The sequence below is a fragment of the Protopterus annectens genome, chromosome 2.part2, assembly GCF_019279795.1.
Source record: "Protopterus annectens isolate FY-2018-M chromosome 2.part2, PAN1.0, whole genome shotgun sequence".
NCBI classification, from domain to species: Eukaryota; Metazoa; Chordata; order Ceratodontiformes; family Protopteridae; genus Protopterus; species Protopterus annectens.
Genome location: NC_056730.1, coordinates 430960153 through 430983195, shown reverse-complemented (window position 1 = coordinate 430983195; position 23043 = coordinate 430960153). Strand labels below are relative to the sequence as shown.

General features: G+C 39.0%; 1 protein-coding gene across 2 annotated transcripts in view; it reads right to left on the bottom strand.

Annotated features, from left to right (window-relative positions):
• The window catches only part of FCHO2 (FCH and mu domain containing endocytic adaptor 2), a 4043518-nt gene that overhangs the window by 221830 nt on the left and 3798645 nt on the right, over positions 1 to 23043 (bottom strand). For both annotated transcript variants that reach the window (XM_044063938.1, XM_044063939.1), the window contains one exon: positions 10868 to 11032. In XM_044063938.1, coding sequence (XP_043919873.1) covers positions 10868 to 11032 — 165 coding nt within the window. The remainder of the gene's footprint in view (positions 1 to 10867; positions 11033 to 23043) is intronic.

Sequence of the window (23043 nt, the reverse complement as noted above, 5' to 3'; positions counted from 1 at the left end):
CCAGTGTTTGGAGGTTCCCAACGTCTCTGTTAATGAGATCCATGATGATGCGCTCCATAGCTTTGCAGACCAGGCTAGTCAGGCTTATAGGGCGATAGTTCCCTGGGTCCGTTGTGGCTCCACCTTTGTGGAGTGGAATAATCATTGCTGTGCGCCACTCTGTGGGGACGTAGCCTGTGGAGAGGCTGAGTTTAAACAGTGTGTTTAGGTGATGGGTTAGTTCACCTTTGAGCTCGTGTAGGACGCTGCCTGGGACACCGTCCGGTCCCACTAATGCTGTGTTTTTGGCTTTGGAGAGGGCTGTTTTAACCTGAGTGTCTGTGATTTCAGGGGCACTACATTCTTCTGGTATAGTTATGGGCCCTTTTGGGGATGAGAGGGGGGTGAAGTTTGCACTGAACCTGTCTGCCAGGATATTGGCTATATCGGTCGGTTCAGTGTATTTTGTGCCATTCTACACTAACGCCAAGCAGATCTGAGAATTGCCACTTAGATTTTTGACATAGCTAAAGAATGCCTTGTGGTTATCTTTGGAGTCCATTGCAATTTTTCTTTCGAAGCTAGCCTTGGATGATTTTATGAGGGAACGTAGTTTCTTGCTGATACTGATCAGGGATGTCTTCCCTTCTTGGGATTTCACTCTTTCCTGTACTAGTTTCCTCCTTCTATTGTATAGCTTGTTTATGGCAGGGGTCCACCAGACTGGTTTCCTTTTCTTGGAGGAGTGAGTCTTGGTTTTGTTTGGAATAGCACGATCCATGCATTCTTGTAGGTGCCTGTAGAGTGCATTAGTAAAGGATTTTGCAGCTTGGACAGAGTTATCCTTTAGCATGGGGGCTTTAAAACTTCCCACCTCGGTCTTAAGTAATGTGAAGTTTGCTTTTGAAAAGTTTTTCAAGGTAGTTTCTTTGACTGGGGGTGGTGGCGGAATGTGGATATCCAGAGTGATTAGTTTATGGTCAGATCTAACCAGCGAGGGATTGGCCTCCGGTGTGGAACACCGGTCGCCGATGTTAGTGATGACCAGGTCCAATATGTTGTCACCTCTGATGGGGGTGTTGACCAGTTGATCCAGGGCATTTGAATTTATAAATTCTAGGAAATGTTGGGCAAGAGAGTTTGTACTTGAGTAGTTCACCCAGTTAATATTTGGGTAATTGAAATCACCCAATATCAGGGTGTTTGGTAGGACCTTTATGTTTCCCAGTGTTTCCAGGAATGCGGAGTGGGGGACCTGGGACATGGTGGGTGATCTGTAGCAAACTATAATTTGAATAGCAGTTTTGCCCGTTGTTAGTTGCACGTGGATGATCTCTGAAGCATCGTGCTGTGCCACTAACCTGGAGGTGTGGGTATCCTTGATGAATATGGATGTTCTCCCACCTTTTGTATTTCAGTCCGGGTTTTGTGGCCAAAATGTATGGTATGAGTTGTAGCCTGGTAGTGCTGGGGTGCTTTCTGGAGCCTTAAACCAGGTTTCTGTTACTGCACATATACTGATTTGCTCCATACTGAGGAGTACCTTGAGTGTGTGCATTTTGAGGCTTAGACTTCTGGCACTGAGTAGCATTACCCTCAGTTTTTTGTTACTTGTACTATTTACGGCAGTGGGTTTGTCTTTTGAGCCTTGCCTAAAAAAGGCACTATGGGGGTGGCAAGTGCCTTGGCCAGTATTCGAAAGCCTAAAGGTGACAGCTGCAAGCCGTCTCTAGCGAAGCAGCGTGGCTTGTCGAGCATGTCATCCCAGGCTGACAGACACTGGATCCCCTTTGAATGACACCAGAAGCTTAGACAATTGTTGAAATTGATAATTTTTTTCTCTATACCGTGGCATCATTCTTGGTGAGGGCAGGATGCTACTCAGGGTCAGGGTCATACCGGCTTGGGCTACGTGATCAGACAGCTCCTCCAGGTCTCTTTTCATGTAGTCCAGGGAGGTACGGCTCAGGTCATTTACACCAACATGGACAATGACAGAGTCATATTTGTACTTGTTCTGGAGTGACCTGAGTGCTTGTGTTATGTGGTGGTTCCTGACACCTGACAGGCAGCTAACAGTAACCTTCTCCTTGTTCAGCCTAGTGAGTGGGACGTCAGTGTGCCTGACTATAGAGTCACCTATTACTAGTGTGTTGAGTATGTTATTTTGCCTTAGGGCCTGTGATTGCGTGGCACACTGGTTTTGTGAAGTATGTATGTGTTTCATGGTTTGTGTTGGGGGGTGGAGGTTGCTTGGATGTCTGCTTTAGAGGTCTCTGTTGCTTTTGCAGATTTTTATTTAGAGCCTCGGAGTATGTTTTCATGTTTTTTTTTACCTGTGCTGGTTTCATAGGTCTGTGTGAGACTGGTGGTGTGATGCAAGTAATTCCCTTCTCCTCTTCACTGCCTGGTCCAGTCTTGGGTTGAGAGAGCTTAGCCTTCAGTTTGGCTGTATAATTGCATCTCTCGCACGTATTAGTGTTTGGTGGAAGGAGGAGAGGGTTGTCTGTGTACATGAGGCAATTGTAACATTGCCTCAAAATGCCCAGATTCATCAGCTGGACTGGAGAGTACACCTGAAACTGCGCTATGGACATGCCTGGATAGGTACAATGAACTGTTTCACTGATTGGCTGGTAAGGTCGAATAGAGAGCCTTGCCCTTCTCAACAGTAAAGGGGGTCTAGTGTTAAGGTTTATTAGTGCTTGCTATGAGTTTAGAGCAAGTGCCAGGATAAGAAGTGAATGGTTTGAGTGCTTAAGTTGAAAGTTTGTCTAGTTCCAAGGGAAAAATTGAAGAGTAAACTTTGTGGAGCCGGGAATAGTTATACCCTAGCTAACCGGCGCTTCCTGGTGCACAAAACCTTGCAAATGCGGGTTTTATAGCAGGGAAATGAAAGAGAGAAATTAGCCCAAAATGGCCAATAAACTACTAATTTCTGGGCTGAAACCACTCCTCCAGGGACAGATAGGCTGCTCAAACCTCCCTCTCTCACAGTGAACAGAGAAATTTCCTTCTATCCAAGTAAGGTATGGGCAAACACAGAAACTTGTAACACAACCCTGAATTCAGCACTAACCTGAAAACTGGACTATACTAGCTTAGAATGGCAGGAAAACAAGTATTTTTGTTGTTTTTTTCAGAAAATAAAGCAGATACAATCAAAAAAACATTTTAAATGCACAGAAATGGCTATCACACTTGAGTGTGTAGCCTACAGCAGTTAAACAGGTAATTTAAACACAAAAACGACTTTGTTAAAGTGCAGGCAGTAAAATAAGTACAATATGTAGCTGAAACAAGCTTTTCAAATCACAGAAACTCTAGAAAATCGGCGTTTTAGGTGGAATTAGCTAAAGGCAGCAAATTTCCCAAGCTAAAGGCAGCAAGTTCCCCAGGCAAATGTGTTGTTTTTAGTAACCAATTTTTTTCAAGCTGCACTCTTAAGGAGCACCAGAGCTTGAAAATATTCTTACAGCTCCAAAAAATGTGGAGGACATTGACGTTCTCTTCGGAGCAAAAGGGGCATGTTTTTTCTTTTTTGTAGCCAAATTGTTTAAGGACAGCTGGAGTATAATAAGCGTTATTGTTAATCATTATGTGTGTGTAGATTAGGTTTTTGAAAGGTGTTAATTTTAAGGTATTTTTAATAGCTTCTTGTTTTTAAGCTGTTGTGATAGTTTGACTAATGTTGTCCCAATAATTTGAATAGAGTACCGCAGATTGATGTTTTATCTCACTAATTAATTTATATGACTTTGAGATCATTTTCTCCTTAGAGGCTAATATTTGATTATGTTTTGAGTAGTTACAATACTTTGTGTGTCTATTTTCTAGTTTGAGAACATCTTTGTTAATGATATAATTTGTCTGAGAATAGGGTTATAGCTGCCTGGTGTCTTTAGTAGTGTTCTTAAATTTTCAAGTGTTGATTCCTTATGTTGTAGGATATGCCATACCATTAACTCTTTGATTAGTGGGAATAGTTTAAGATCTATCATTTTGTTATTTAGCTTGATATTCGGGTTCATGTGTATGGGTTGTAGGAGACAATGAATTTTGTAGAATGATAGAAGTGAATAAAGATTGGAAAGACATTGTTTCATTTTTGATTATTGGGTGTAGTTTGTAAAAGATTTTATTATTAGGATTAAGATAAGGGATAGCTTTAGGGTTTATATTTAATGAGTGTAGTAGATTAGACCATATCTTAACCCATGTTGGGTACCAAATCTTTTTGGTTTTGTCATATTCTGATATTTGTATTAGTCTGCTTTGATAATAAGGTAGTACAGGTAGAAATCTGGAAGCCCCAAATCTCCTTTTGATTTAGGTATTGTGAGTTTTTGGTAACACATTTGTGTTGTTTTCAGATGCCATAGGAATTTGGAGAGGGCCTTTTCCTTTGATGTAAACATTTTTTTTTTGTATTTTAAGACTAATAGAGTTAAGCTGAAAGAGTATTTTAGGAAGGATATTTGTTTTAATAATGGCTGATTTGGACAATAGGGATAGATTAATAATTACCCATCTTGAGATGTCTTGTTTAATTGTTTCCCAAGTTTTTAAGAGATTTGATTTGTATATTTCTTTGTAGGTGTGGGCAAAATGAATTCCTAAATATTTTAGCATGTAGTTTAGGGGTATGTTTACTAAGGAAAAACAGGAAGTTTTATGATTTAGTGGGTTTAGAGGAAATTAGATGATTTTTGGGGGTTCATGTTGTAATTTGCTACTTTGGAAAACTGTTTGATTGAAGATAGAATTTTGTTTAGGTCTGTGTTTGGGGCTTGAAATTAATATTTAGATCGTCAGTGAAAGCTGAGCATTTTACTATTGTGCTATAAACATTTGGGAAGTGGTGGTAGTTATTATGGGTGATGTGTAATAATAACGGTTCTAGGTATATGTTAAACAAGAATGGAGACAAGGGACATCCTTGGCGGGTGCCATTGGTTATATTAATAGGTTGGGAGTGGACCTTATTAATACATAGTGTGGTGGTGGCATTATTGTATATCATTTTAATAGTTTTTATAAAAGAAAGGGGAAAGCTGAAATGTGACACTGTTAAATAGAGAAAATCCAGATCCACACTGTCAAAAGCCTTTGAAGCGTCAATTGTGAGTGCGTATCTTGGGAACCTATCCTTATCTAAGAGGGAAATGAAGGTGTCCAGCATGTGGGTATTGTTACTTAATTGTCTTTTTTTCATAAAGCCCAATTGTTCAGGGGAAATAATTTGATACAGGGTTTTTTGTAGTCTATTCACTAACAATGAGGTCAAAATTTTTTATATCCTGATTGATAAGTGCAATAGGTCTATAGTTAAGAGGGTTTAATTTATCAGAGTTTGGTTTTGGTATTAGGATCATCTTTGAATTATTTACATATTTGTCAGTGAACCCATGTTGTATGATATGACTATAAAATCCTAACAGGATTGGTGCTAGTATGTGACTGAATTTTTTGTAAAATGTTGCCGTGAATCCATCAGGGCCTGGGGATTTGTTAATCTTTAGTTTACTGATTGCTATCTTGATTTCACTGGTTGATAAAAGGCTAATATGTTATACTGTTCTTTGTCTAATTTTGGGAATTTTAAGCTATTTAAGAAATTCTCTTGTATGTTAGACATATGGTGCTGTTTTATAGGGTTGTATATGTTGTTATATATTTCCCAAAAGGAGTTGATTATGTCTACTTTATTATATAAGTTTCTCCCTTTATACTGAATTTCTGAAATATTTTGCAGAGTTTTCTTTATGTTTATCATATTTGCTAGAACCTTAGAGGGTATATGGGACCATTCAGAGTATTTATGGATGAGTTTTAACTAGTTTACTGAGAGTTTATGTAGTTGTATTGAATAGAGTTCTTTTTTGATTTCATATAGCTTACTTTCAAGATCCTGTGAGTATTGGGATGAAGTTGTTGTTCAATATTGTTGTACTACAATTCAAGCAAGGCAATTTGTTTTTGCTCTTGTTTTTTGTAAACTGAAGCTTTTTGTTTTAGAATTCCTCTTACTATAGTTTTCGTAGCTGCCCAATGGATATCTAATGGGATTTGGGTATGTAGTGCTTCTTGACCAAGTTGGGTTATTGTCCTACCTATCTCCGCTACCACTTCTTTTTGATTTAGAAGGTTATTTAGATACCAATTATAAGGGCCGCCTTGTTTGGAAATTTGAGTAAATGTGTTAATTGTTATTGATATTTTACAGTGATCAGATATTATTCTTTTGCTGATTTCGTATTTTTGATATTTTTTGGAGAGGTTTGATGATATTAGGAAATAGTCTAATCTTGACCAGACTTTGTGTGGAGAAGAAAAGAAAGTGTATTTCTTCACTGATCTGTCATGGTCTATAGTTAGGTAGGAGTCAATAATGTTGAAACTTTGCATGAGGTCGTTTAGGACTGAAGTGATCTGAACTGGCTGTTTTTTTTTTTGTTAGTGCAGTCACTAAGTGGATCAATTAGACAATTCAAATCCCCCCTATTATGATGGAATGATCAGGGGTAATTAAGAAATAGATTATAAATTTCATTAATAAATGATTGCTGATTTGAACAAAGGTCATATATATTCAAGAAAAGGGTATTACTTTTTGTCTGCTGATGTGAACTACTGAAGAGGCACCATCTTCCATTTGTGTCGAAATTACTGTTAGTTATGTTTTCAAGAAAGGATTCTTTAATTATTATGGCAGTATCTTTTGAGGCATAACTATCGCCTGATGAAATAATTTGTTTGATCCATTTTCTGGAATATATTTTTAACCATTGATCTTTGTTAAGCTGTGTTTCTTGTAGGAATATGACGTTAGATTTGCTTTTCCTATCACCTAACCCCTTTACATTCCATGTATCAACTATGAGCATGACTATGTGCAACTATTGCAGATTTATTTATGTGTGGCTTTAGATTAACTTTAAACTTTTAACTTATGTGTTTATGTACATGATGTAGCTGATTTCTTAGTAACATGCTTTCGCTTAGGATGAAATCCAACTTATCCTCACCTACCTTAGTGCATGCCCACATATCTCCCTTACATTGTGTGGTATTAAGTTTTGTCTTTGATTTGCTGTTAATGTAATTATTGAAAAACCTAATGTACTGTAGGTGTAGGGAGATATTAAAAAAAAACTTTACTTCGTTCCAAGTTTCACTAAATATTCCTGACATACACTGCTTGCTCCAGTATGAAAATTTCCAGCCTGAAGTATGGTTGCAGAATTTTAGTGATGTAATCCATAAGTATGGATATTCCATACTAATACAGTGATGTGGATTTTAAAAGGATATAATTGTTTAGAGTTTGGCTTAGGTGGCTTATCCGTAACTAAAATACCAAACATTTTATTCCATCAGTTTAGTGTAGTAACTTATACTATCCAAGAACCCAAGCGTGTTGAAAACAAGTACCCAGAAGGAGTGCAGGTTCTCTAAACTTGGAACCTTCTACTTATTTATTTTCCTGCAAAAAAAAAATATTAATGTATGCACCTACTAGTGATGTGTTGTCCCCTTACTATATGTATACTTAAGTCCAAATTGTGTTTGTATTTGCCAAATACATGTATCAGTTGCAAATCCAAAGTTCAGTTATTTTTTGGTATTGCTAAGAGATAGCTTGGCTGGGTTTCCTTCTTCTTTGTGAAAGTTTTAACACTTTACTGTACGATTGTTAATAGAATACATATTACAGTGTTTCACTTTAAAGTGTATGGAGAAAGGAAATATCATCTTCCTTAATATACATTTTTATAGTTGTCAATACAAGCAGACCAGCTTACTATTAGTTGCTTGAACAACCTGATTAGATATACTATAAAGGCCTTTATTGTAAAACAATTTGAAGAACAGGTTTAAATATAAATGTCCTGCTAACTTTTCTTGCATCAAAATTAAGGCTTTAGTGTATTTAAGAAAAGAAAATAGAAACAGTTTATAAGCTGACAGTATTCTTTATCTGGGGAGTCAGTATCAACAGTCATAGTTTTTCTGTTCACCTTATGCAGTGCAGGAAGATTTTTGTGACGATAACACCCACTGAGGCAGATTCTATTATAAACGATTAGATTATTCGATCGACTTGTTCAGACCTTAGGAATTGTATTATACAAGTTTTTCTTGTTTTGTTACCTTAATTGTTGTATTTTGCAGCCTTGCAGATCTTGTCCATTTATTTTGAATTAGGTTCCTGAGTTCAGTAGATCCCGGTTGGTTATTTGGCTGATTGACAATCTTTGCAGCTCCCAGTAATGCTTTGCTAGTATACTCTCTCAAGGAAGTTGCCTTTAACCTCCAACCTCTGTCCAGGTTTGAAAGAAAGTTACTTCCTGCCCTGCGGTCTACCAAACGGTTCTCATGGCCAGCAAACACGGTAAGTCTTAGGCTTGTTAATAACACTTTCTCTTTATTTTATTTTCTTCAAGCATTTAGAAATAGTTTACTGAATACCTATGCTAACAGCGGTCGTTTTCTGGTTGAATTGTTGTGCTGACAGCCGTCGGCGTATCTATTAATATGTCAGATGGGACTTTCTTTTAGTATAAGCAGTATTCTTTTATTTTCAGATATCAGTTGTCAGTTTAGTGCAGCCGTTATGGATGAATAGTCCGGTTGTGACATTTTGTGTAGATAACTTTTCTTAACAGGGGATATTTGTCTTAGTAGATGCTTTAACCTGTTTAGGGGAGTTGACTGTTACCTTGGAGGTTTGTACTGACATTCTAGGTTAACTCTGTACAAGTTTTGTTAACCAATGGAAGCTGATTTAAAGTCTTTAGTGTTTATGCTAATGCTGCCTTGCCTTTGAAGGCTCATGTTATATGTTAACTAGTAGCATTTGCTTACTGGTTGCAGAGTCGAGTTATTTATTTTCCTCTGGAGATTCACCGAACAATTTAGTGAAAGTGTTCTTTGCCTCTAGCTTACTTTGTATTGAGTATTTCTGTTCGTTATAGCTGAAGGAGAGTTTCGCTGGGTACCTAATTTGGAAATGAACATTTTTTTTTTTAAGTAAGAACAGAATGGTGCTAATGCTTGGCGATCCTGCTTAATGGGAAGGGGAATATCCTGAGTTATGCTTATCTTGTGCCCTCTCCATGTCAAGTTTATTTTTTGTTTAGCTGACATTAGAATCATAGAGGTGTGTGCAGCATTAAGTAATTTCACGTAAATTTGTCTTGGGTTTGATTCATCTTGAGATTTCCTGATAGCTATATGAGCTCGCTCTATGGTAATTTCTTTTACTATATTCTTGTCTTCGACGATTTCTTTGATTAAGGCATTCAGTTGAGTTTGGTCAGATGCTTCTGGCACTCCTCTTATAATAATGTTGTTTCTTCGGCTCCTTGCTTCTAGGTCTATTAGTTTTAACTGTAGTTCTTTTATGGCCTGTTCGTTAGTTTTTATTTTAGTCTTTAAGGCTTTAATTTCTGTTGCATTTTCTTCGGTTTTGGTTTCATTTAATGTTAATCTAGTCGCAATCTGTTCAATGTTTGTGCCAGTCATGCTTGGCTTTTCAGATATGGCATGTATATCATTTTGTAGAGGTTATAAGGCAGTTTGTATGTCTTCACCTGTATATGTATTGTCGTTTTTTGATCTTAGAGTTATTTTAGTAGGTTCTTGTGTCTTAGCCATTTTTTGCCTCTTGATTGCTGTGTCTTTTCCTGGGGTCACAATAGTGGATAACTTCATTTTAGTAGTTTGTATTTCCATTTGTCCTTTACTTAAGTCCTGTGTGTTAGACATTCTGGATTGACTTTTATTCTTGTACAATACACTTTTCAGGCACAATTACTTGGAGAGGCCTTGCCACAAGGATGCAGTCCCAAATTCCCTGCTACTTCAGAAGGTACTTTTTAAGTCTTTGTTTTATCTTATATCTTGAAATAAGGGTATTTACTTATTTCTTAAGTGGTGTAGCCTCCGGATTTATGCAGAACTGTAGAATTACACGAGCGATGATATGGCTAGAAGGCCATTTACTGTTTTGAATTATAGAGCAGCAGCCTAGTGCATGTCTAGTTGTCAGTGACCATCTTGGAATCCAAAATATTAACATACTTATCACACACAAGTAATAAACAGTTCTGTATATGCAGTAATCCCCTGAGTGGGTAGTTAGAGAAGTGGACTGGGGGGGGGGTTACTGTTGCCAGTGTAAATTACAGCCTTCCCACAACACAGAGTGCTGCTACTGCAAGCAAATTAAGTCCCACAATCTAGTGTAGTTGAATAGCAAGACCAGGGAAAAGAATGGGGTAATAATACTGCAAGTGACACTTTTGTTACTCCGCTTTGTAGAAAAAATTTTTTTGAGTTTTTTTGTTTTCCTGACATTTTTATCTTAACATGCAAAAACACAACACACCATGAAAGCAAAAACCAAACTGGCTTCTCTGTTGCTACAATCATGAAGCAGCACTGACAAACATCCAATCTGAACATGCTGAAATTCATATAAATTCTAACCACTGAATTTTCTTGTTTGCGGCAGCTCTTTTCTAATATTATTAGCTAGGAATTCTAAGATACGAGTTTGTCTCTTTCCTCCCAGAGAATTCTTTGAGAACATGCAAGCTTCAATATACATACTGACAGGTCAGTATGTATACTGAACCCAGATTTCAAAGCTGGGAGGCAGAGATCTTAACACTAAGCTATCACGGTGTACCATGCAATTACCAGTACTGCTGGCTTCTAATATGCAAAGAATACCAAAGTCTTCCTCACTGCTGGAGTCAGCAAGAATAAATGCTACAGTTTTCTCTGTGGACATCTTAGCTGAAACTAACAATGTTTTAGACAATAAAGGCAAAACTAGTTTGCAATGTGAAAGACAAGCATTTTATCTGTAACATCTTACCAGAAGCAAATCTTTTCTTCAGTAATGAAAGTCTATATCCAGTCCCTACAAGTTCCATGTCCACTCCTGAAAGGGTGCTGCCTTCACTTACAAACTGTACAGCAAGTGTTGCTGGCTTACTAGGTCCATCCGAAATGTCAAATTTTGCCCTGAGAGTTCCAGAACCTAAAACAAAAGGGGATTCCATAAATTTTGGAAATGTACAATACATGCTATTGTACACTACAGAAACACATTAAATTTAAGTGAAAAGAGAATTTAAATCCAGCATCCTCGTTCATAAGCAATAATGTGTGGTCTGTGTACAGAGCTATTTAAGGACATAATGAATAAGAACTTAAGTTGCTGCACAAAAGATATAACATATAACAGTAACAAGTTGTAAAATGTAAAAATGAAATTGCACGTGTTCTAGAAGTTTAGTGTGTGTGTTGCAACAGCATAAGTGGAAACATGGAAAAGTACAGAATGTTAAGTTTCACTTCCTAAGCCTAAGGCAGTATTCTTTCTAAATCACAAGGCAAAAAGAAACTTATTCCATACTAAGTTGAAATGTAGATAAGTTGCACATCTATTTTTACTAAACTTGACGTATTTCTATTAGATATTTAGTAATGGTCTGAAAAATAAACTGCATTACGAAATGTATTAGTTAGCATTTTTTTATTGGATGCTAGCAGTGGTATGAGTGATAAAGTTTACTGCTTTGTTACTTTTCCTATAAAAGATTATGAATTCTTTTGTTCAGAGAGACATAACTTTCTGAGTACAGTCTCCCACGTGTGTGTTATTTCTTTTAATAAATTATATTTTAATCTGCCAATGACTGAACTTTATTTTATTACGTTTAAACCTTAACATATGGTGCCTTAAAGACTCTGATTTTTTTAGAACTGCCTGAAGCTGCTGCTATAGCAAATCGCTCTACTGGGCCCTTTGACAGTTTTCTGTCTAGTGTATTTTCTGTAGTGTCAGTTCACAACTGCATCTCTCTTTGGAGCTTTCAGTCTTAGCGAGTCGTCTGATGACTGCTTAGTTTTGCCCACTGTACCATCGCCACCTAATAATGCACCACCATCCCCCCAACAAAATTCTGCTAGCTCTTCTTCCACGTCAGAGATTACTACTCCACCACCTTCTCAAGGAAGGCAACCTTCTGGGTTGACAAAGTAAAACAAGGTAAAGAAACAAAGTCCAGTTGCAGGAAAAAATATTTTGCATCAAAGTAAACCAAACTGCAGTAGTGCAAGAAAATGTAATAAATCCAATAAAACGCACTGATTCAATACATAAAATAAAATAAAATAAAAGATTAGCGCTTTTGTACATAAAAGAGTACTTCTTCAGATCTACACAGTAATAGCAGTTACAATTTAAATAATACAGGCAATTAGTGCTGCAGATCATGTGACTTTAAAATAGGTTTAAGGGGAATGAACTCATTTAACCCCTTGGTCCCTGTAGCTTGTAAAAGTACAGTACAGTTGTGTACACTTACCATAAATGTAGATGTTCAAGTGTATTCACTGTTGCAGTCATTACATTTGGGTAATCCTGCTGGCAGGCTGCCCTCAGCCGGCCTGAATTCCAAAGTCTTGGGTCCTGTGTCGGCTGCTGTCACCCTCGTCAGGTCGTCAGGGGTATAAAAGAAGCAGCCGACACCATTTTCTTCAGTTTTTCTTGCCCCAGATGTCAGATGCCCCCAAAAAGGGTAGCCAAACTTTATATATATATATATATATATATATATATATATATATATATATATATATATATATATTCAGAAATACACCAATATAAATTTTACCTTCATCTATAAGCAAATACACCACATAGGTAGTATAAATCAGAGAAGGAAAGATAAGATCCAAAAGAAAAAAGGTGGAAGGTGAGTGGGTAACCTGAACTGCAACAGTAAATACACTTGAACATCTACATTTATGGTAAGTGTACACAACTGTACTATGTTCTTCATGTTTCACTGTTGCAGTCATTACATTTGGGTAGAGTCCCAAAGCTATGGTTGGGAGGCTGAAACTAGACAGCAGTAGGAGCGGCTATGAGGCCCTGCAGAACTGCAGTGGCAAAGCCTGCCCTGGATTTAGAGTAGAGTGGCAGATGATAATGCTTTGTAAAGGTGTGCACTGAACTCCAAGTAGCCGCCTCTAAAATGTCTCTGGTTGGTACTCCCCTGGGAAAGGCTGCTGAGGTGGCTGCAGCTCTGGTGGAATGAAGCCTAATGCCCTTAGGCACTGGCTTGCCATGGTGTAAGTAGCAGAAACGAATGCAGTGGCCTAACCACTTAGAAATAGCCTGCTTTGAGACGGGCTTTCCTTGTGATCCTGCACCATATGCCACTAGTAATTGCTCTGTCTTCCTGAAAGCTTTGGTTCTGTCCAAGTAGAATCTAAGCTGTCTGTGTACGTCCAAAGAATGCAGAATTCTCTCCCCCTTGTTCTGTGGATTTGGGTAAAAGGTTGGCAGATGGGTGGCTTGGTTAAGAGTCACACTGGACACTACTTTAGGCATAAATGTTGGGTTTGTCCTCAGGGAGACCCTTGTCTGGATGAAAAATGATGAAAGGTTCCATAGCCACGAGTGCCTGTAGCTCTGAAACGCGTCTTGCAGAAGTAATTGCTAAGAGCAGAGCTGTTTTCCAAGATAAAACCTTCATATCAGCAGTAGCAGCTGGCTCAAAAGGAGGCAGGGTGAGCTTTTCCAAGAGATAGTTGATGTCCCATGCAGGTATTGGTAGTCTCCTTGGGGGCCTTAAATTTTTGGCTCCTCTGAGGTACTGCCTTAATAAAGGGTGAGAAAAAAGTGGTGTCTCTGTATTGTAATGAGCCGAAATGGCAGAAGCATGAATTTTAATTGCTGAAAAAGATAGGCCTTTGTCCAGCATCTCAGTTAAGTATTGCAAAATCTGAGGAATATTTGGTACCGCTGTATCAGTTCCTTGTGCCTGGTTCCAGTCACAGAATCTCTTCCATTTTCCAGCGTAAGACTTTCTAGTACTAGGCCTTCTGGCTTCCAGAATGACATCCATTACAGCTTTACTGAGAGGTGTTTTTTGTATGACTACATTATCCGTCATGCTGCCAAGTTTAATGTCCTGAGTTGGCTGTGCATGATCTGATTGCTTTGCTGGGACAGTAGTTGAGGTATTTGAGGTAAGGTCCAAGCTGGGCATAGAGATAAGTTTCTTAGTATTGGATAAAAGTACTGGTGTGGCCAGTCTGGGGCAATCAGTATCATCTTTGGCTTCTCCTGTCTGACCTTTAGGAGCACCTTGGGGAGGAGAGGCAGTGGCGGAAAGGCATGGGTGGGAGGATGGCATAATGGTTAAGGTGTTTACCTTATGAACACAAGTTGCAGGGTTTGATTCTCACATGGGGTAATTGGCTAAGCTTGAAATGGCCCACAAGGGTAGTTAGCCTAGTGCTAACCTATGAACCTATATACTGATAGTTTTTTTCCAGCTGAAAGATAGGGCGTCCACTTTCCATGCTTATCTGTGATAAGTCCTTGTGCAGAATCTTTTTAGTTGGTAATTGAGAGGGGAGGCAAATAGATCTATTTCTGGGCATCCCCATTTCCTTGTTATCATGCTGAAGACTTGTGGATCCAGCTTCCACTCGTGGGGATCCTTGAGGTTTCTGCTTAGTTCATCTGCCAGAGTATTTTCCTTTCCTGGCAGGAATTGTGCCTGCAGATGTACTTGGTAAGTCAAAGCTGTGTCCCACAAGGTGATGGCTAGTCTGCAAAGGGGGTAAGAATGTGTGCCCCCCTGCTTGTTTATATACCACATGACCATGGTGTTGTCTGTCTTTATCAGTAGTTGTCCCGGATGAAGTAGGTCCTTGAAGGCTGTCAGGGCAAACAGCTAACATCTCTTTCTGATTGATATGTAGATGCATTTGGTTTGAGGACCATGTGCCCTGAATGCATCTTCCTGCCATGTGGGGTCCACAGGCATAGTCTGATGCATCCGTTATTAGTGTCTGCCTGGCTGGAGGTTCATAGGTTCATAGATTAGTACTAAGCTAACTGCCTTTGAGGAGAATGACCAGGCTCTCTCACCACGAAGTTGTATAAACTCTTAATATGTCCAAGCAAGACTCAAAGTTCACATAAATTAGCATGAACAAGTCGACAAGTCAAAAACAGTAACTTCACTTTTCCAATAAGCAATCCAGTATACGGACACCAAAGAACGTTTATTGTAAGCGCTTTCGCGTAGTCACCACTACGCTTCATCAGACAGTACATATAAAATTCAGAGCATCTATTTATACAGACAAATGAAGAAAAGGCGCCAAATTGAAACAAACAAATCATTCAATTTTTCAATTAGAAAATTAATTAAAAAGTTTTGGGTTGGTACGTGCTGTTCAGAGAAAGACCCAAGATTTTTAAAAGAGCAAAACTGTTCATGAACCATTCTCCAGCTGGTTGTCAACACTAAGAATTGACGCTGACAGCGAGTGTTCCATAAATGAATAAATAACTAAATCACCACATCTAAATGTAGAAAAGCACAATAAATACATATAATAACAACAAATAAGCACTTATAAAAAATATATTGAATTCAAAGCAGGATCAATAATGACATGTATAAACATTTTTTATGTAAAGATTAATGAATGGATATCTTCTAAGATAAAATATAAATGTGCTATGATAGCAATAAATCTTCCAGGTTTGTTTGTTAATCTTTAATAAATTCATAGGTGTAGCGGTGGGCTCAGTTATTATAATGAAGATAGCGAATTTAATATTACTCATAAATATTTAAAAATTTAAAAATTGAACAGTGTAAATCTAACAAGATATGAAATATAAAGTGTAAAATATATAGCTTTTAAACATATAATAAAATGTATATGAAGGCATCAAATAATGATGCAATCGAATAAATAATTGATATTTTGTCTGTAGGATTAAATATTAAATAAATAAATAAATAAATATATATTGTTATAATAAGTCCTTATGAATATGAATATAAAAAACATATATAAATTTAATTATGTATAAATATGAATATAATTTTAATTTATCTTAACATATCAATACAAATGTGTATAAACTGTTAAAGGTAAGTGTTTAATTAATCATTGCAAAAACTAGACAATGTAGTATGCAAATACTTTACATATACTATTCATCATTCATATATAAATGAATAAATAGATAAATAAATATTATAAATATATACAGGAATAAATAAATAGGCTCATAGATTAGTACTAAGCTAACTGCCTTTGCAAGCCATTTTAAGCCTAGCCAATTATCCCTTGTGAGACTCAAAGCCTGCACCTTGTGTTTGTAAGGCAAGTACCTTAACCATTAGGCCACCCTCCCAATAATGTGAATGGCTGTCCCTTGTTTTGGCGACAAGCCTTTGCCCACCAGCGAAAATCCTGTTGCAGGCAGGGAATGAGAGTGATGACTGTTTCCAGGCTGTGGCAATGTTGAGTCCAAACACTTTTTAGGTACCATTGAAGTTTCCTCATATGCAGTCTTGCATATGGAATTAGTAGGATGCAGGATACCATGAAGCCCAAAGCCTGCAGAATTTTTCTTGCAGATAACTGGGCCTTTGTTGCCAACATTTTGAAGTAGGTAGTCAGTTGCCTTTGTTTGTCTGGCGTGAGATAAACCATCTGGGCAGTTGTATTCAAGCTTGCACCCAGGAATGTTATCTCTTGTGAGGGTACTAGTTTTGATTTCTTTTTGTTGACTGTGTACCCTTGGCATGTTAGAAGTCTTTTCACAAATGTCAGATGTTGAAGAAGAAAGTCCTTGTTCTCTGCTTGAATGAGACAGTCATCCAAGTAAGGATATATTTGTATTCCTCTTTGTCTGCAGAATGCAATTACTGGTGCCAGGCACTTTGTAAAGACCCTGGGCGCAGTAAATAAGCCAAAGGGCAGTGCAGAGAATTGGTAATGCATTGAACCAGCCTTGAATCTTAGGTATCTTCTGCATGATTGTCTGATTGAAACATGCAGGTATTCCTCCTTTAGGTCTAAAGTCACAAGCCAAGCATTCTTGCCCAGCATGGGCAGAAGCTGCTGCAAAGTCAACATTTTGAATTTTGGAATATCCAGGAAAGTGTTCAGAATAGATAGGTCCAGTATTGGCCTCCAGGCCTTGTCCTTTCTGGGTACCAAGAACAGTCTTGAGTAAAATCCTTGTCCCTGCTCTTGCTCTGGTACTTGTTGAATGGCCTCCATATCCATGAGGGATGAGACTTGTTTTCGTGCCTCTGCCCATTGATTTTTTGGCAGATCTGGCCAGCCGTTTGCCTTTGGCAGAGTATGGAAATGGAACTTGTAGCCTTGTGACACTATGTTTAGAACCCACTTGTCCTGGGTTATGATGCGGCAATTTTGAGAAAAAGTGCTAATTTTCCCACTAAGCATGCTGCCAGAAGATAAGTGTTTGGTGCAGGCAGGGGGAAGTCAATGGGACTGTTTTCTGTATGTTTGTGATGTATCTTCTCCAACTTTGGAGGTAGAAGCACCCCATTGCTTGGGCCTATAAGAACCTTGCGCCTAGGATCTGCCCCTTTGAGGTCTGTCTGACACAGGAAAGGACCAATTTTTTGTAGGCCAGTGTCTACTAAACCTAGGTGGCTGTGCTTGTAAAACAAACTTTGACAGTTTGCATAGATTTAGCTTTGTCCTCCATTTTCTTTAACACCTCTTCTGCCTTAACACCAAACAAAGTATCATGCTGTAAAGGTGCATCTAGTAATTTAACTTTAACATGATCAGGCAGATTTTGTTCCTTTAACCAAGCATGCCTCCTAATTACAGAACCCGTAACTGTGGCTCTGCAGGAGGCCTCCAAAGAATCAAAACCACATTGCAAAGTATGTTTTCCAACTTGTTCTGCTGTATGCAATAACTCCTGCATTTCCTTGTTTTCTGCACATTCAGAATTTAACATTTTCTGTTTAAGCAATCCCATGACATGTTGCTGATACTTAAGCATATGAAATTGACAGTTTAAGGCCCTTATAGCCAAAGTTGCAGATGTGTAAACTTTTTCCCCCATCTATCCATTGTCCTTGAATCTCTCTGTCAGAGGGGTTTTGTTTTTTTGCAGTGGAAGCCTTAACTCCATTTGGACCCTGTGAAATAGTTTCTGGGTCGGCATCAGGGTTTTTAAAAAGAAATTTGTGTGAGTCAGGAACCCTGTAATATCTGTCAGGCTTAACAGGAGCTGGGGGTAAGGAGTCAGGGGTCAGACTAGACTCCGAAAACACATCTACAATGTCTAACAGGTGGAATGTCTAGAGGCCTGTGCTGAGGTAGTAAAAGAAAATCCCTGAGCCTCTTTTTAGATTCTGAAAATTCCTGGCTTTCCCAGTGCAAATGCTCCCTCATGGTATGCAAGGTTTCCCCAAAGGAATAGTCCTCAGGAGGAGATGCTGAAGGTATAGATTGTTCAGCATCAGAATCCTCATAGGGGGGAAGAGAATATTCCTGATCAGAAGAGGAATCAGAAGAAATAGAAACCTGATCTGAAGATTCATAGTCAGTGTCTTGCCTAGGTCTCTTATCAGGAAGGGGATGGGAACCCCTGATCAAGGTAATCAAGTCTTCGGCCATTTTGAGCATCTGTTTTTTGGACATAGAGGCCTGTCCACGTGGCTCTTGAATTTGTTTCCTTGCTTTAGAAGGTGCTTTAGTCTTTGCCTTTGTAGCTGAAGTCGTTTTAATGTAAAAATGTTTAGGTCTGAATACACCCTTACAAGCCGGTACCTGTTCAGCGGCTCCGGACCCATCTGAGGGATTAGCGTCCGAGGCTCCAATACCTTGAGTATCCAGCGGCATGGCCGACTCCACGTGGGAGTCGGTAGCGGCCTGCGACTCTAAAGTAGCGGGCATCAGGGGCTGCGATAGTGCCTCACTGAGAACCAGCAACTGGCTTGGGAGAAGCTTCGTCGTCGGTTTTGAGCCTCGGTTGTTTTTCTCTATCCTTTTCTTTGCGTTTTTTGTAAACTCCGGTAGCTGGATGGCTATCCGATGACATTTCAGGATAATTAAACCGGCGTCCAAAAAACTTTAAAGCAAAATCATACCAACGCTTAATAGTGTGTTGATTAAATCTAGCACAAAACCGACAACCAGTAACGTTGTGATCAGGGCCTAGGCAAGGAATACAGTAAGAATGAAAATCCTTATGAGGTATTTGCTTTCCACAAGAAATATAATTATTAACTTTTTCTGACATTGGTCTGGAGCAAGAAAAAAGTTTCCCCAACGGGGTACTTAGCTTTATTGAAGACTTCGGCTCTGAAACTCAAACACTAAAATCTCAGGAGTCAGCCGACCAGCACTTACGAACTGCTTCTGCTTCGGGCACCGCGCAGCAAGAAAAACTGAAGAAAATGGCGTTGGCTGCTTCTTTTATACCCCTGACGACCTGACGTCAGGGAAGGGGCGACAGCAGCCGTCGCAGGACCCAAGACTTTGGAATTAAGGCCGGCTGAGGGCAACCTGCCAGCAGGATTACCCAAATGTAATGACTGCAACAGTGAAACACGAAGAACTTCGTCCATTTCACCTCTTGACATTCAGTCCTAGTTGTTATATCACCTCCTCTTACATTAGGCTGACAAATCTCCAATACTGAAAATTTAAAATAATGATTATTTCCCATCTGGGTAACATGTTTTGCAAGGGCATTTTTACTATCATTTCTCCGGATACTGTAAAGATGCTCACATAGCCGATCTCTCAAACACCTATTAGTCTTGCCCACATAGAACATTCTGCAGAGCTGACAGGAAGCTAAATACACAACATTCATTGTATTACAGTCAGCATATGCCTTACGTTCATAGACATGTCCAGTCACAGGATATACATACATATGATCATTATTTACATAAGAACACATGGTACATTTATGACAAAGAAAGGTCCCTGCAATTGCATTCCCTAAATGTTAATTCCCATTATTCACAACTGTTGGATTTATAACAGAGCAGTCTCTTTAGACATTTCTGATTTTTAAAGGTAAATTGTGGCACTTCACCCAATGTCTCCTTACATTTAGCATCTGATCGTATTATTTTCCAGTGTTTTTTAATAATATTGCATACAGCAGAAGACTTATTGGAGCAGGTGAGGCACATTCTTGCCTTACCTAACAAGTTCCCAGTCTTGTTATTGACAGGGCCCACTTCTGAATTCAGGTAGGGTTTTGATAGAGTGTCCCTAAATGAGACAACCTCATCTTGTGCCTCAGATATATCATCTTGTGGATAGCCTTTTTCTTTAAAGTTATTTGAAATTTCTTCAAAAGATTTATACATACAACTGTCCTTTGTATGCAGCCGGGCAGATCTATAAAATTGCCCCTTTAGCACATTCCTCTTTAGAGATTTTGGATGCATACACTTGGCATGTAAAATGTTGTTGGTCTTGCAGGATTTAGTATAAATCTGTGTCTCAATGCCATCAGGGGCTATAATAATTTGTATATCCAAAAAAGAAATCTTCTGGATTGTCCACCTCCACTAGCCACACGAGTTAACCGTCTCAGTCTCCTCCTTCCTCTAACCAACCTAAAACTTCTTACTCTTCTTCTGTTTCAGACTGTACCCAGTCTAAATTACCTCAAATGTTTATTAGTTTCCTGAGGTGAAGTACAAAGGGGGTACTATCTTCTCGTTCTAGATGACAAAAGCTACATTCCCATAAATTTGTTATTCAATTCCCAATAATTTTAGATGGGGATGGTTATTTTGATCCTGATAAATTAAATCCAGATAAAGATGATTCTAATGCCTCCTCTGAGATAAGGGAATTACTCCAACCACCCACCTATATCCTCTACGACAAATCCCGAACCCAGAGCACAGGAGAGATGAAGCAGCACCTTCCACTATAAATGTGGTCCGTCCTTAGTTTGCTGTTGATTTCCAAACTATTTTGGACTCTCTCCCATCAAAGAGGAACAAATTCAGCAAAATATGCAAGAATCTTAAAAGGACATGTTCAGTTGCAAAATCCTACTTTAGAGGATCTCGGAGCAGTGGTGGACACATCCATTCCACCTGATCTGTTTAAACATATTTGGGACTATGCTAATACATTGGATCCTATTCCTCAGCATACAGACGTAGAGGCTTTTCAGGCAGCTAGGACTCACTTATTACAAGCTATTACTGCAGTATATCCACCGGTACCTAACTGGTCCTGGATAAACGCAGTCACACAAAGAAAGGACGAGTCAGTTGAATCTTACAGAACATGACAGACATCTTTGAAGCCTTCTAAGGTTATACAGAACCTACTGAAGGTCCGGCAGCAAGTGGTCTCTCAACTGCTTTTGTCAATGGTTTATTATCCCCCATTTGAGACCAGCTAAGAAAGGTTTGTTTAACCTGGCCATGTTTGGGGCTTCATAAACTTGTTAATTAGATTCAATATTTAGCAGACACCCTTATTCGTGAAAAATGGGAGCGACAAGAAATATTATTAAACCTACATCTCCAACAGTTTACCAGAAATACAGGGACGTAATAGATTTAGATTTTCTCAAAATCAAGGACCATTTCCTCAGAATTTTAATAATATCACAAATTCACAGGGACAAAATTCAAATCTGTGTTTTAATTGTGGCCATCATGGTCATTGGAGTAACAATTGTCCTTTCCTGAAGCAAATGTAGTCTAATAACCCCATATGATAATCAGCTGCCTCCAAGAGGTCACCAAAATGTGAGGCACCCTCCTCCTATGTAGAACACTTCTTGGTAGACACCAGCTTGACAACAAGATAAACAGGATAACCATGAACAGGAATCACAGTTACTTCCTTTCACACATATACACCAGAAAAAAAAAAAAAAAAGAAGTTATGTACACAGCATAACGTTCCATGTTTGTTGTCCTTCATCTTGCCTTCCTTCTTGCCGGTTGGGTTCGGAGCCAATCCTCGGCTCCGACTCGGCCGATTTACTACAGCTCAAGACCTTTTACTGGCTCGAGGTTACCCCTTATCCCAACATGCCTAGTGGTAGCTACCCAGATCTTGTTTGTAATAACCCACACTAGACATACATACATAGTAAAAAACAACTTTTACTAAGCTCTTATACATCAAGGAAGTTAGGAAATGGAAAAAAACAATGCATGGTTAAGTAACCTGGTATGTCAGCAGGAAACTCAGCCAGTGTAACCAATAAAGGAATGCTCGAACCTCCAGGAGGGGGGGACGCAATAAGGATCCTATAACTAAAAAGATCATCTCTACTTGACACCACCTCAGAACACAACACCTGACACTCATACACTCAGAGTCCACAGCAACACAAGTGAAACACAATCAGAACACAAAAGGCCTTGGTAGTCACACTGGTCATTGTCAACTCCAGACACAGACACACAGACACACTGAGTAACCAGTCACAGTGGCGGAGGAGTCCGGGCACGCTAATCTCCCACTAGAATCTAGCACTCAGCAGGTCTCTCAACAGCTCTCACAGCGACACACAAATCCGGGTCAGTCGGTGTGGCGACCTGTCACAGTGTACTACTGGACTTACATAAGAGACCTTGAGGAGCTCTCTGATGAGGTGAAAGGCAAGGTGAAGCCTACTGACCTTGCAGAGCAGTATGAGCAGAAACAAGAATGATGCCACAATATGCCACAAAGATGATGAGCTTTGATAATTGGCTTAAACACTGGTGTCATTCAAGTGTGTCATTCAAGGGTCTGCCTGGGATGTCATGCCTGACTTGACATGCTGGACAAGCCAGGGCTTGCACCTGTCACGGCAGGATTCGGATACCTAGGAAGGCTTGCAGGCAAGGCTCTTGCCACCCCCTTAAGGCTTTTTAGAAGAAATCTAGTCTAAAAACCTACCCCTAGAAACAAAAAAAAAAAAAAAAGGGTGCTGCTGCTCCAATGCCAGAAGTCCTAAATCAAAAAATACTTCAAAAAGGCCCTCTCAGTATGAGAACATCGATGTCTGTGCTGTGACAGAAACCTATCATCCCACCCCACCTGAAATAAAAAGACCACAGTAAAGAACTTCAACCCCAGCCATAAACAAACTCTACAACAAAAGGAGGAAGCTACTACAAGATAGAGCAAAAATTAAAAAAAGGTAAGACACCCTTGATCACTATAAGTAAAAAAAAACTC